The 12,500-nt window shown below is 41.9% G+C and overlaps 2 protein-coding genes across 2 annotated transcripts in view; both read right to left on the bottom strand.

Annotated features, from left to right (window-relative positions):
* Positions 1 to 790: 790 nt before the first annotated feature.
* On the bottom strand, positions 791 to 6,537 carry Vkor (Vitamin-K epoxide reductase). The gene is made up of 3 exons (XM_027376162.2): positions 6,226 to 6,537; positions 2,159 to 2,268; positions 791 to 1,744 (listed from the first exon to the last, which is right to left on the bottom strand). Exons 1-3 carry the CDS (start codon positions 6,411 to 6,413, stop codon positions 1,530 to 1,532), a joined length of 513 nt encoding a protein of 170 aa, XP_027231963.1. The 5' UTR covers positions 6,414 to 6,537; the 3' UTR covers positions 791 to 1,529.
* A 4,538-nt stretch (positions 6,538 to 11,075) lies between these two features.
* LOC113823521 (uncharacterized) overlaps positions 11,076 to 12,500 on the bottom strand; it is a 4,107-nt gene continuing 2,682 nt past the window's right edge. The window contains exon 2 of the mRNA XM_070129061.1: positions 11,076 to 12,500. This exon is cut by the window's right edge and continues 341 nt beyond it. Coding sequence (XP_069985162.1) covers positions 11,296 to 12,500 — 1,205 coding nt within the window. The 3' untranslated portion in view covers positions 11,076 to 11,295.

The raw sequence follows: 12,500 nt of genomic DNA, 5'->3' as shown, positions 1-12,500 counted from the left end.
CACACTCACACACACACACACACTCACACTCACACTCACACTCACATTCACATTCACATTCACACTCACATTCACATTCACATTCACATTCACACTAACATTCACATTCACATTCACACTCACACTCACACTCATACTCATACTCATACTCATACTCATACTCACATTCACACTCACACTCACTCACTCTCACCTTTTCTCCCTCTTTCTCCTTTTCTCACTTTCTATCTCTCTCTCCTTTTCTCCCTCCCTCTCTCTCTCTTACTTCAGTTGTTACATCTTCCCAAGAGTAGGTAAGCATTGTGAGCATGTGCTGTTCTGTTATTCCCAAGTTCTGAATTATATTTTTATTTTATCTTTAAAATCTGTAATGGAATTTTACGTATATATGCAAGTTGAGTCTGGAGGGAGGAAACAATGCCTATTGGGGGTGTAGTAGTAAAAATGTTAAGAACCATTGGTATAGAAATTGCTGTAAATTTATCTATAAAACTGAAGGTCCTTTATCTGTCAAATGATAAACCTTTTGTTCATCATTTAAATATTTCAGTTCTGGTATTCACCAACACTAACAAACATTTTAGCTTTACTTTAAAAGATAAAAAGTAAAGAGAAAATAATAAGTACCAGCTGCTTTGGAATATAAAAACTGCTATGTGATGGCAATCATGCCTCCCTTTCAAAAGTAATACCAAGTCACTCTCATGTATTTCTTCTTTGCCTACAGTGTAAATCATTATAATTTCAGGTAGCAAAGAGGAGGAAAATATCTGAAAATGAAAAGGCAAGGTCGTGGAAAGATAGAAAATCTTTTATTTCTGAAAATGTGTTTTTACTACATTCTTGACAAACTATCCTTTTTTTAACACCTGCATTAGAGAGCTTTTCAACAAACATTTCAACAAACAAATATCGTACATAACCAATAAAATTATTTGGGGGATAACTTGCTTGAGTATTATATGTCTTCTCATACAATTGAAAAAAAAGGGAGCAAAGTACAGCATTACTCCAAGATTGTTATCACGTCTTATATCATCCACTCTATTATGAAACAGAAAATAACAAACAAAACCAAAGGACTGTCTTCTCATCTGATTTGCACATGAAATTGTCAATTGTCAGTCTGATGACATAATGGCTTCCAGTTACCAAAAGACAAAATAAGACAAACTACTATATATTTCATTATAATTTCTGATAAAAGCATTATCATTTTCTTCAAATATAGACTTTATCAGCATTTCAAAGAAAATCTTTCTCTCGTCTACTCCTATTTATTGCTTGAAGGAGCACACTTGTTCTCACTTCTCTAGCCAAAAGATATAATTATTAATTTGATCAAATTTTCTTTACAAAAACATAATATACATCAAGATATATATTTTTTATATGCTCTGTGGTAATCAAAAAGCAAAAGAAAATTCATAACAAAAAGTAAGAGGCTATGAAGCATGTAAGTTCCACCAGAAAATGTTCAAATGTGTAAGATGCAATTATCTTCACCAAAGCTACTGCCCATCATATGTCTATTTAATTTTCCTCTTGGGCAGTTTCCCAAGTGTAGATACTCGATGGAAGGCACAGAGAGTTAGCAAGAAGTTGACAATGTATGTGCTGACACAAACAATGCAAAAGTCATGCAGGATGAAGTAGAGGAGGTAAGCCAGGTAGAGGCTCATAAAATTGGAGGTGAAGACCAAGCCACGCTGGATCTTTGCTGCTGTTGCGGACCTAATCTCTCCTATGAGGGGAGGTAAGGAGGGGGAGAAGAAAAGGATGTAAATATATGTTCATAATCATTGTAATTATTCATTTTGGCCTCACTGGTTCTGAAAAGTGATGCTGCTATCCTTCATTTTATATATATAATATACTGCTAATTTGTCCTGGAAATGTACTGTAAGTGCATGTGGATAACCCTGGAAGATAAATTATTACCTGTCTTTTAAATATCACATGTAATATAATATAGCAATACTGTAAGTACACAAATAAAAGAAATCATAAGAGATCTTAAAAAAAAAAACTTACTTCCCAATATGTCTACCCTGATTTTTACTCCCACAGAAAAAGAAAAAATATTTTCTCCTATTGAAAACAAAGAAGAAAAGCATGCAATTATCCTAATAAAACTCTCTTCTCCACTATCACTCACCAAGGGCAAGGATCAGTATGTAGAACATGATGCCAGGGATGCTGTTTGGCTGGTTCAAGATGTGGTCCTTCCCAAGGTACTCACCCACAATGCCAAAGCCTCGGCCATATCTAGGGGTCAGGGGAGGTCAAGGTTAATATATTGGTATCTATGTGCATATGTAAACATCTACACATATAATCAACCATACATCCACATTAATACCTATCCACCTACCAACCACCTACAGATAAAAAGATATACACACACATATGCTCACTCTCACTCACTCAAGTTCTCTCTTTCTCTCATTCACTAACTTATGCTAATCTCCTACACCCCCTAAATAAATACTAGGATACTTACTTATGATGCATATAAAAAATAACATTAAAATAACATACAAATGTCCAAACATGCTGTATGTCAAGTTGCATTTCAACTGATGTTTTCATGCATGACAAAGCACCTAAAACTTTGGATCCAACCAAAAATGCTGATGCCAGATGCTGACTGTGATTGTTTCTACAAATTGCAAAGCTCTTGTATAACTTCCTGTCAATCTGTTATCTTATATGGGACCAGTCAAAGTTCTGTTTTACCTAAATATATATGGTGGATGTTTGTTGACCTTTGTCAGAGTGCTAAAGCTGTGGAAGACATATCAACAATTTGACACCAATTCTAAAAGATAATTCTAGAATAATTTTTCACTCATAACTTAGTGTTGCAAATTAGGCATAATAGATCTAATTACATAACATAAAAAGAAAAAAGATGATAAAACACATGTGTTCCAGCCAATAACACAGTTTCACAATAATCATTTTTCATTCTGCACATGTGGCAACCTTACCCCCCCAAAATGAAAACATTATGACAAAACTTTGAGATGCTGTTACATGGTGGATAATGAACCAACAAGGAAACATGTAACCTACTTATCTGACACAGTTTACAGAAAATAATAAAAAAGTAACCAACTGAGATGCATCCTTAGATATAAATCAAAATTAGTTTAAGAATGACCTCTCTGTGAGAAATGTTATCAAATCGTAGAAAATTTATCAGATTTTTATCATGGTTACCGAAAAGTTTTGCTCTCTTTTGCTGAGTGTGAAGACTGCAGGTTAGCCTGCATATATAGTTGGTATATGTGGCAGTAGCACAGATTGTGTGTGATTGTTTTAATATGTGTATGCATATGTAAAGTTTTGCTCTCTTTTGCTGAGTGTGAAGACTGCAGGTTAGCCTGCATATATAGTTGGTATATGTGGCAGTAGCACAGATTGTGTGTGATTGTTTTAATATGTGTATGCATATGTAGAATAATAAGAGAGAGAGAGAGAGAGAGAGAGAGAGAGAGAGAGAGAGAGAGAGAGAGAGAGAGAGAGAGAGAGAGAGAGAGAGAGAGAGAGAGAGAGAGAGAGAGAGAGAGAGAGAGAGAGAGAGAGAGAGAGAGAGAGAGAGAGAGAGAGAGAGAGAGAGAGAGAGAGAGAGAGAGAGAGAGAGAGAGAGAGAGAGAGAGAGAGAGAAATCTTTATCTTCTATGTAATTTCTGCTACAAATAGAAAACAAAGTTATTTGATACAGAAGTCTGAGAAAGAAAAGAACTGGTAATTGCAGTCTTGCAATTATTATTCCTTTGATAATTTTTCAGAATACCTTCACTAAAAGATCGCAATGACTTTCATTTTGATGGATTTCTCTCACTCTATACTATCCAAATACATCAAAAGTATGTCATGGAAAACCCCCCATTACCAATAATCTTGGATCTGATAGCTGAGGAAGGCATGAAAGGTACAAGAGAAATTGCGAGGTAAAATATGAATAATATACTCAGAATCAGTCACTATAGTGTCTAATGTAGGGGGCAACCCCCTCCAGGGGGGTTGCTGCCCCCTGACCCCCACAATGGAAGACAAAGGACACTGTTGTGATAAAGGGGATTTGTGTGAGTATTCAAGTGGGAGTGACAAAGAGGGTGGGGTAGGTTGGGAGGGTGTAGGAGGAAGGGTGGTGGAAGGAACTTGATGAGTAGGATGATGGATATCTACAAATACTTTAAATGTAGACGGAGTGCGAACAGAGGGATTGGGGGATGGATGAGAGAGTAGTGTGTTCCTTTGAGTCATCTTTAGGAGGTTTTGGATGTCTTCAAGGGTTTCTGGAGGGGAGTTGGGTGAAGAGGACTGAGAAACAAAGGTTCTCTTATGAGGAGGAGAAGAGGAGATAGATATCTGAGGAGCAGAAGAAGAGGAAGGTGTAGGAGAGGATGTAGTAGGAGAGGGTGGAGTGGAACATTCAGGTTGCCTAGTGCGACAAATATAGTGAGGAGGAGGGTTAGGTGTCGGGGAAGTGTTATCTGGATTTAGACTGGAAAATGAATTTGAATAGAGGATATGGTGATTAAATGTAGGATGGTTTAGGGGAGATACTGGGGGAGATGCTGAAACGTCTTGTGAAGATGGTGGGGGAGCAGAGCAAAGGACTGTTTAGGAGTGAGAGAAAAACCTCGTTGTCTTGCTTCTTGTCTTGCTTCATAGAGTGAAGCCTAATTTGAATCTGAGGACTGCTATCTCACATTTCACATTCAAGCTTATAGGCAGGGCAGCTCCTATGAAATACATTATGGAAGTCTCGACAAATGGCATATTTACATGAATGAGCAGGGCAATTTGAACGGTCATGACCAGGTTGGGCACATAGATGGCAGTGGGCTGTGAAGTGACAGTGTTGGACTGGGTGGCCAAAATGCTAACATTTGGGACAGTGACCAGGAAGGGATTGATGTGGTCTGACATGGTAAGACAATCCACCAATATAAACTTCATGGGGGAGTTCATGTCTATGTAAGCTAATCTTGGTAATATTGCCATGGGACTTCACTGGCCTCTGGGAGGAATAGTGTAACACTGCACTGCCATTGCATCATAATTAGCAAGCGAGGTAAGTAGGTAATTTTCAGTCTAACCAGTCCTTGTTGTAGATAGGACAAGCATTTGGGTGGATAAAAACAGTTCCAGTACAAGTATTAAGAGAGGGGTGAGGTTTGGCAGGAATGGATACATAGAGTGGATAGTACACGAGCTTGGGATTCAGATGTAGCTGTGACAGGTGTAAACGTTCGGAGTGACTCCGAAAGGTAACTTTGCCTACTTGTTTTTAGAGGCACTGTTGAAAGAGAAGAGTATTCTCAGAATAGGGGGCTGTGGGGAAAATCACTAAGAATTGATCCCACTTGGCTAAGTATGCAAAAGGGTTGCAGAGGTAGAGGCAGTATAAAGATGAGAGCAAGAGGAAGATGAGGTGGTGTGGAGTGGAGTAGTTCTGTGGGGGTGGGGGGGGAGAGGACAATAAGGATGAAGAATAGTAATAAAGGAAGAGGGGGTAGACATAAAAGAGGACTGTGCAGTAGGAGATGGCAAGGAGAATGTTGGGAGAGAGGAAGGGGTAATATTTCTGGAAGATTAGTAATAACCTGGGTGGGTGATTTGGAATGGATAAAGTTGTCCGTAAGCATTGAGGAGGGGGGTAGATAGAACAAGCATTTGGTCATAGGAGGGGCAGTTTTGAGAAAACTTTCAAAATCAAATTTTGATAGGCTACTTGATGAAGAGGCAAGCCTTAATGCCCATATTAAGAATAAAGAATCTTCATTATTGGCTATGGTGAGCCTGAATAAAACAGGGAAAAGAAACTGTCTATCCCTCAAGGTCTCCATAAGGAGTAAGGGCTAAGCAATTAACTAAAGGAATACCATGTCTATGGCTCCCGGAGGCCGTTTGTAACTGACACAAAGCCAGCCTTTCATCATTTCAGCCTGGCTCTCACACCTTGGGAATGGGATAGGAGACGAAGAAGGTCCAGAAGAGGAAAGGAGATAAAAGACCAAATAAAATTAGTTGAGGCAAGAGCTGAGACCCAAAGTAGGGGTGATCCCCTACCATGGGCCTCAGTCTCCATCTCCTAAGCCCTCCCATGACAACAACGAGCAAGGTATTGGGAGGGCAATATTCATCAAATGCAATACATTGATGCCAAAATTGTTATTATGTGGTTGTGCAGGTCCTAAAAAACCTTACTTGGACGTGAAAACTTTGGAGCAGGAGATGTAAGAGTTGACGTCGCACATGGCTTCGTAATTTTCATCGGCTTCCTTCAGGAACTCGACGTAGAGAGCATAGACAGACAGTGCAACGCCCAAGAGACACAGCAACATCATTCTGAGCCTTATTTTACTCAGAGTTCTAGAAATATCTCCTTTGGCCATCTTTTCTAATGATGTACAATGGGTTTCGGACCTTTTATAGAATTATTTTTAACGTTGCTTCGAGAGGACCACCTGTTGGATACCGGCCTCCACCTGACAGTTTGTTTATGTTTTGATGACCGCAGCGCAACCCGGAGTCAGGGCAGCTTTAAGGCCGGCTTGGGTTAAGGCGATTTTTTTTCTTTCGTTCGATCACGTTTTTGTGTTGCCTGTTTATGGATTTGAAAGTGTACTTGATCCTGTAGATTTGTTTATGTGCACACGTAAAGCATGCACGCTTTCAGCGTTCAAATTTGAACGAACATTTAATTCAATCATATGTGTGTATGTGTGTGTGTGTTTGAGTGTGTGTGTGTGTGTGTGTGTGTGTGTGTGTGTGTGTGTGTGTGTGTGTGTGTGTGTGTGTGTGTGTGTGTGTGTGTGTGTGTGTGTGTGTGATACGGGAGAAGAGCTATGCTCAGGTGGTCCCGTCTGCTATATGTAAATTATCGTATAACTTTTTAAATTGATGCACAGTTTTTGCACACACTACTTGATAGGGGAGTCTGTTCCACGATTCAATAGTTCTGTTTGGGAAACATCTCGCGGGAGACACTGGAAGCCACTGATGCATGTCGTGCGGCTCGTCTGACAGGGGATCGGGAATTGCACCGTTCTCATGTGCGCAGAACTCGGTCCCTGTTAAGAAGGGACAAGGAACAGAGGAGGTAGAAGGCCATTTCTTAGTAAATGACCTTCGTCCTGCATACCAAGCCCTGAGAAAGCTGAACTCCAAGCCCTCTTCACAGGTGACAGCAGTTCGCTCAGTAAGTGGTCAGATCGTTTCAGATCCTGTTGCGGTGCGGGGACGTTGGGCTGAGTATTTTGAGCAGCTGTACCAGGTTGACCCACCAACAGTTAACTTGGATGCGGGTAGTGTCGAGATCCCGCTGCCGAATCCACCTATCAGTGAGGACCCTCCCTCCCTAACTGAAGTTAGGGGGGCGATTTCCAAGCTGAAGAGTGGTAAAGCAGCTGGTATCTGCGGCATACCAGCTGAACTGTTAAAGGCTGGTGGTGAACCTATGGCACGGGGGTTACATGCTGTCCTGGCTGCCATCTGGCAGTCCGGTTCCATTCCTCCTGACCTGTTGAGGGGTGTGGTCATCCCTCTCTGGAAGGGGAAGGGGGACCGTTGGGACTGCAGCAATCACCGAGGCATCACACTGCTCAGTGTACCAGGCAAGGTTCTTGCCCACATCCTTCTGAGACGTATCAGAGACCATCTACTGAGGCACCAGAGACTGGTGCAATCCGGATTCACTCCTGGTAAGTCCACAATAGACCGTATCCTCGCGCTTCGAGTCATTGTAGAGCGCCGTCGTGAGTTCGGGCGTGGGCTGCTTGCAGCCTACATCGACCTCAAGAAGGCGTTCGATACGGTGCATCGGGAGTCACTTTGGGAGATCCTGAGGCTGAGAGGAATACCAACAAGGATTATTGGACTAATAGCAAGCCTGTATACTGGTACTGAAAGTGCTGTAAAGTGTGGTGGGGGCCTGTCGAGCTTCTTTCCTGTTAGTTCAGGAGTGAGGCAAGGCTGTGTCCTTGCACCAACTCTTTTCAACACTTGCATGGACTGGATACTGGGCAGAGCTACTGTTCAAAGTCATTGTGGGGCAACGCTGGGCAATATCAAGGTTACAGACCTTGACTTTGCTGATGACGTTGCCATTCTATCTGAGTCTTTGGAAACCCTAGTGGCGGCTCTCGATGCATTTAGCAATGAAGCGAAGCCCCTGGGTCTAGAGGTCTCCTGGACCAAGACCAAGGTCCAGGAATTTGGGGACTTGTTAGGAGAACCTGTTCAGTCGGTACGTGCTTGCGGCGAGGACATTGAAGTCACAGAGAGCTTTACATACCTTGGTAGTGTAGTTCATAACTCTGGGCTGTCAGACCATGAAGTCAGCAGACGGATTGGCCTGGCAGCAGGGGTCATGAACTCTCTCAAGAGTATTTGGAAATGTCGGTACCTGTGCAGAAGGACCAAGCTACGGGTTTTCAAGGCCCTGATAATGCCAGTTTTGCTATACGGTAGCGAAACCTGGACATTGTCCTGTGCCTTGGAGGCTCGTCTTGAAGCCTTTTGTAATAGGTCCTTGCGCCAGATCATGGGGTACTGTTGGCGGGACCATGTGTCCAACCAACGGTTGCACCGTGAGACTGGCACAAGCCCTGTTATCTGCACAATCCGTGATCGCCAACTCAGGCTATACGGCCACCTGGCTCGCTTTCCTCAGGATGATCCTGCCCATCAGGTCGTCTCTATTCGAGACAACCCTGGATGGAGGAGGCCTGTGGGACGACCGAGGAAGTCATGGCTTGGGCAGATCGACCAAACCTGCCGTGAAGAACTAGAAATGGGCCGAGTCCCTGCCTGGCGTCTAGCCATGAGGGATCCTCGTAGGTGGAAGCGAAGGGTGGATGCGGCTTTGCGCCCCCGTCGGCGTCAGCCCCCATGATGATGATGATGATGTTTGGGAAACTATATTTTTTGACATCTTTATCACCTCTTTTTACTTTCAACTTTTTGTTGTGTCCTCTCGTTCTTCTTGTTTTCAAGATCAAAAAGTCATCCTTATCTATCTTCACTCTTCCTGTAATGCAGTTAAATAGCATAATGTCTCCCCTTTTCCTTCTTTCTTCCAAGGTAATAAGTCCTAATTTTTGTAGTCTGTCTTCGTTACTCAGATCTCTTAGGGTAGGTAGGTGCCCAACTTGTCGCCGCTCTTTGGACTCTTTCCAGTTTGTCAATATCCTTTTTTAAGTGTGGACTCCATACCACTGTACCGTACTCAAGACCTGGTCTTATGATTGCTTTAATAATCTTCTTTACCATATCTTCGTCCACATACACGAATGCCCTCTTCATGTTGGCAATCAGTCCTAACATTTTTTGGACCTTTTCATTTATATGGTCATTTGGATTTAGGTTTCTATTTATGATTATCCCAAGATCTTTTTCCCTGTCAGCTGTGTCTAATACTGTGTCCTCTAATTTGTATTGCAATATTGGGCGATTTCTACTTTCTCCAAACCTGACTACGTGGCATTTATTGGTATTGAATTCCATTTTCCATGTACAACTCCACGTGAATAAGTTCTCGATGTCACTTTGGAGGCATTGTCATGAGACGTTGTCTGTTACCTTCTTTTGTATCTTTTCGTCATCTGCAAACATATTCAGATAACTACCTGGGCTTATGTTTGACTCTAAATCATTGACGAAAATAGAAAACATAATCGGCGCCAACACCGATCCTTGAGGCACTCCGCTGGTTACTCGTCGCCATGTAGAATGCTTTCCTCTAATCACTGTGCTCATTTGTCTTTCATGAAGAAAGTCTTTCATCCATGCGCGTAGGTTGCCTTTCACTCCACCTAGGTGCTCTAATTTCCATAGTAGCCTTCTATGAGACACCTTATCAAAAGCCTTCTTAAAGTCTAAATACACATGCAAAGTCTAAATGTGTGTGTGTGTGTGTGTGTGTGTGTGTGTGTGTGTGTGTGTGTGTGTGTGTGTGCACGCGCGCGAAGGCGGCCAACCATCCCTAAGAAGACAGTCGTTCCGTAGTTGGAAACTAAATGAAGCGTCCCTTAGTGATCTTACACAGGACATTCCGTATTTTTGACAGTCAGTAAAAGCTTTTTTTTTTATAATGAATGTTCAATTCTGATGTAGTTCTCTTGCAGGAAAGTTTGGGAAAATTGGGAAACTACCGAATTTCAACAAAGCGACGAGTTAGTTCTTGTAAACAGATCGTGTCCTAGTGTTAGGCTTAGTAAAACTAAACTCCGTTTCTTATGAATGGATATTAAATTTGAGAAAGTTATATTTAAACTAAGATAATCAGTATTGTATATGCAGAGTCTGAAATGGTGGAGGGTGAGGGGTGAACAGACCCCCTAGGTTGCCAAGTTCTCGGCAGCTAAACTGTTCTTTGGACAGATGTGTTATAAACCACATTTTCATTGCCTAAGATACAATACCGATAAAATTCATATTCATTTTTTTTCTGAATGTGCAGGACTATAGACAGCTTGAATAACTTTTTAATACCATATATTTTCATATAGAGATACTATATCAATCGTGAGTTTTCTAAGGGGGTTAGGTCAAGGGTGGGTTGGAGCGTGGCATCTGGCCCCTGCCCCGTATTTTCGTTTCAGGGAGTTTGCAACCCTAATATAGACCTTGTGCGTGCGTATGTGGGGGTGGGGGAGAGAAAAAAATAGAATATGAAAAAAATAATCCTATCTTTATTGCAAAACTCAATTTCAATGAAAAGGCAAGAAAAACATACATGGGTGTACATTTTTCCTTAAGACTGCATCCACTTACAATCTTTTGAAATAAATATATCCTCAAATTCATCAGTTGTTTGTATCATCCATTTTTCTGTGTTTACAGTTATTTGCTTTCAATTAGATTTGTCGTTTTCATTTTTTTTTCTTTCTGAAAATATCATATTAGAAATTGAGTTTTGAGATCTTTTAGGTCAGTCATTATCTAATTCTAAAATTTGAACCCTAATTGATATATCTATTAACTACCAAGTATTCAATGCTTAGAACTGACCATTCAATGCAGATATGAAAAAGGAAACAAATAAAAGTAAAAAACCTTGTCACACGTTTATTCAATATATAGTTTAGATTATTTTCACTAAGTTAATTCTGGGAAATATGGAATGTTTTGACATACATTACAAATAAGATTATGTTATTTTGCATGATTTTTTTTACAAAGATGGTGCAGAGTATCTGCTATTTTTGGAATTCACTCAAAATTCCTCATAAAGCAGATGGTATCTTTAATAGCGAAGGGTCCTTTTGGCTCGGATCACTTTTCGAAGATAACCATGGCTACGAACCGGCACATAATCTTGAACTGGTTATAGAGCTGCTTAAAGCTGGCGTTGTCCTGTTCCAGTCGCTTGCCAACATTCGTGATTCCGCGCCTCTTCCTGGGGGAGGAAGGAGAGGCAAGGAAGGAGGATGGCTCGTCTGTGTCCCTTCTGCGGCGCTTGCTAAAGGTGCCGCAGGCCTCGCTTCCAGTCAGCTGCCGCTTTACTATGCGGTGCGCCAGTTCATCATTCCCCCTGAGGGCGTCTAGGCCTCCAAGGGACTCGAGCGACCTTCGCATTCGCTCCAGGGCCCGTACCTCTTCCTCTTCCTCTCTGCTTAGCAGTCCGGAGGCGATAAGAGTGTCGTAGACCCGCTTGTACTCATCCAGATCAACATCTCTCTCAATTCTGAGATTTTCGGACTCGGGAGACTCCGTCGTCAGGCGGCCAGCGTCGTCGCTGCTGTCAGTGGTGGAAATCGTCACCTCCTTGACTTCGTCGTCCTCGTCTGTTGCGTTGTGAACCTTCGTGATGTTGTCGAGCACCTCGTTGGAGACAAAGGTAACGTCGAAGATCGTGCCGTTCTCGTACTCCTCGTAGGTCGCGTTGAAGTCCTCGAGAGTGACGTTGAATTCAGGATAGGCCTCGAGATCAGGGATATAGTCTACGAGCGTCATGTTCGAGTCGAAGGGGTAATCTTCAGAACTGACGTTATATTCCTCAAAGCTTATGTTGTAGTCCTCGAAACTGATATTGTAGAGACTGATATAGTCTAAAAAGGTGATATTGTTCTTGTGGAAAGTGAGGTTGTAGTCGTGGAAACTGAGAAAGGAGTCGTTCTTGTTCTCTTCGCTGGCTTCCTCTTTCCCTTCTGTTTGCTGTTCTCCTCCCAACTTCGCCTCGCTGTCGCTATCCCTGTTTTCGTTTTTTTCACCATCCTCTTCGTCCTCCTCGTCTTCATAATCATAATCAAAATAATCATCGTCATCAAAATAATTATCGTAAAAATAATCTTCATCATCACCAGCTCCGTCTGCGATGGGACTACCTTTCTCCATAAGTTTATTGATCTCCTCGTCTGACAAGACTATCTCCTTTGGCATATTCATGGAGTAAGGGTCGTCGGCGAGCGTGTAGTTGCCGGCTATTTCAGGCGTCTTCTCGTCGTCGGGATTGTCGTCATCATCATCATCATCATCGT

This window comes from Penaeus vannamei, chromosome 13 (assembly GCF_042767895.1).
Source record: "Penaeus vannamei isolate JL-2024 chromosome 13, ASM4276789v1, whole genome shotgun sequence".
NCBI classification, from domain to species: Eukaryota; Metazoa; Arthropoda; class Malacostraca; order Decapoda; family Penaeidae; genus Penaeus; species Penaeus vannamei.
The sequence above is the reverse complement of the archived record's forward strand: the minus strand, read 5'-3'. Positions and strand labels throughout refer to the sequence as shown.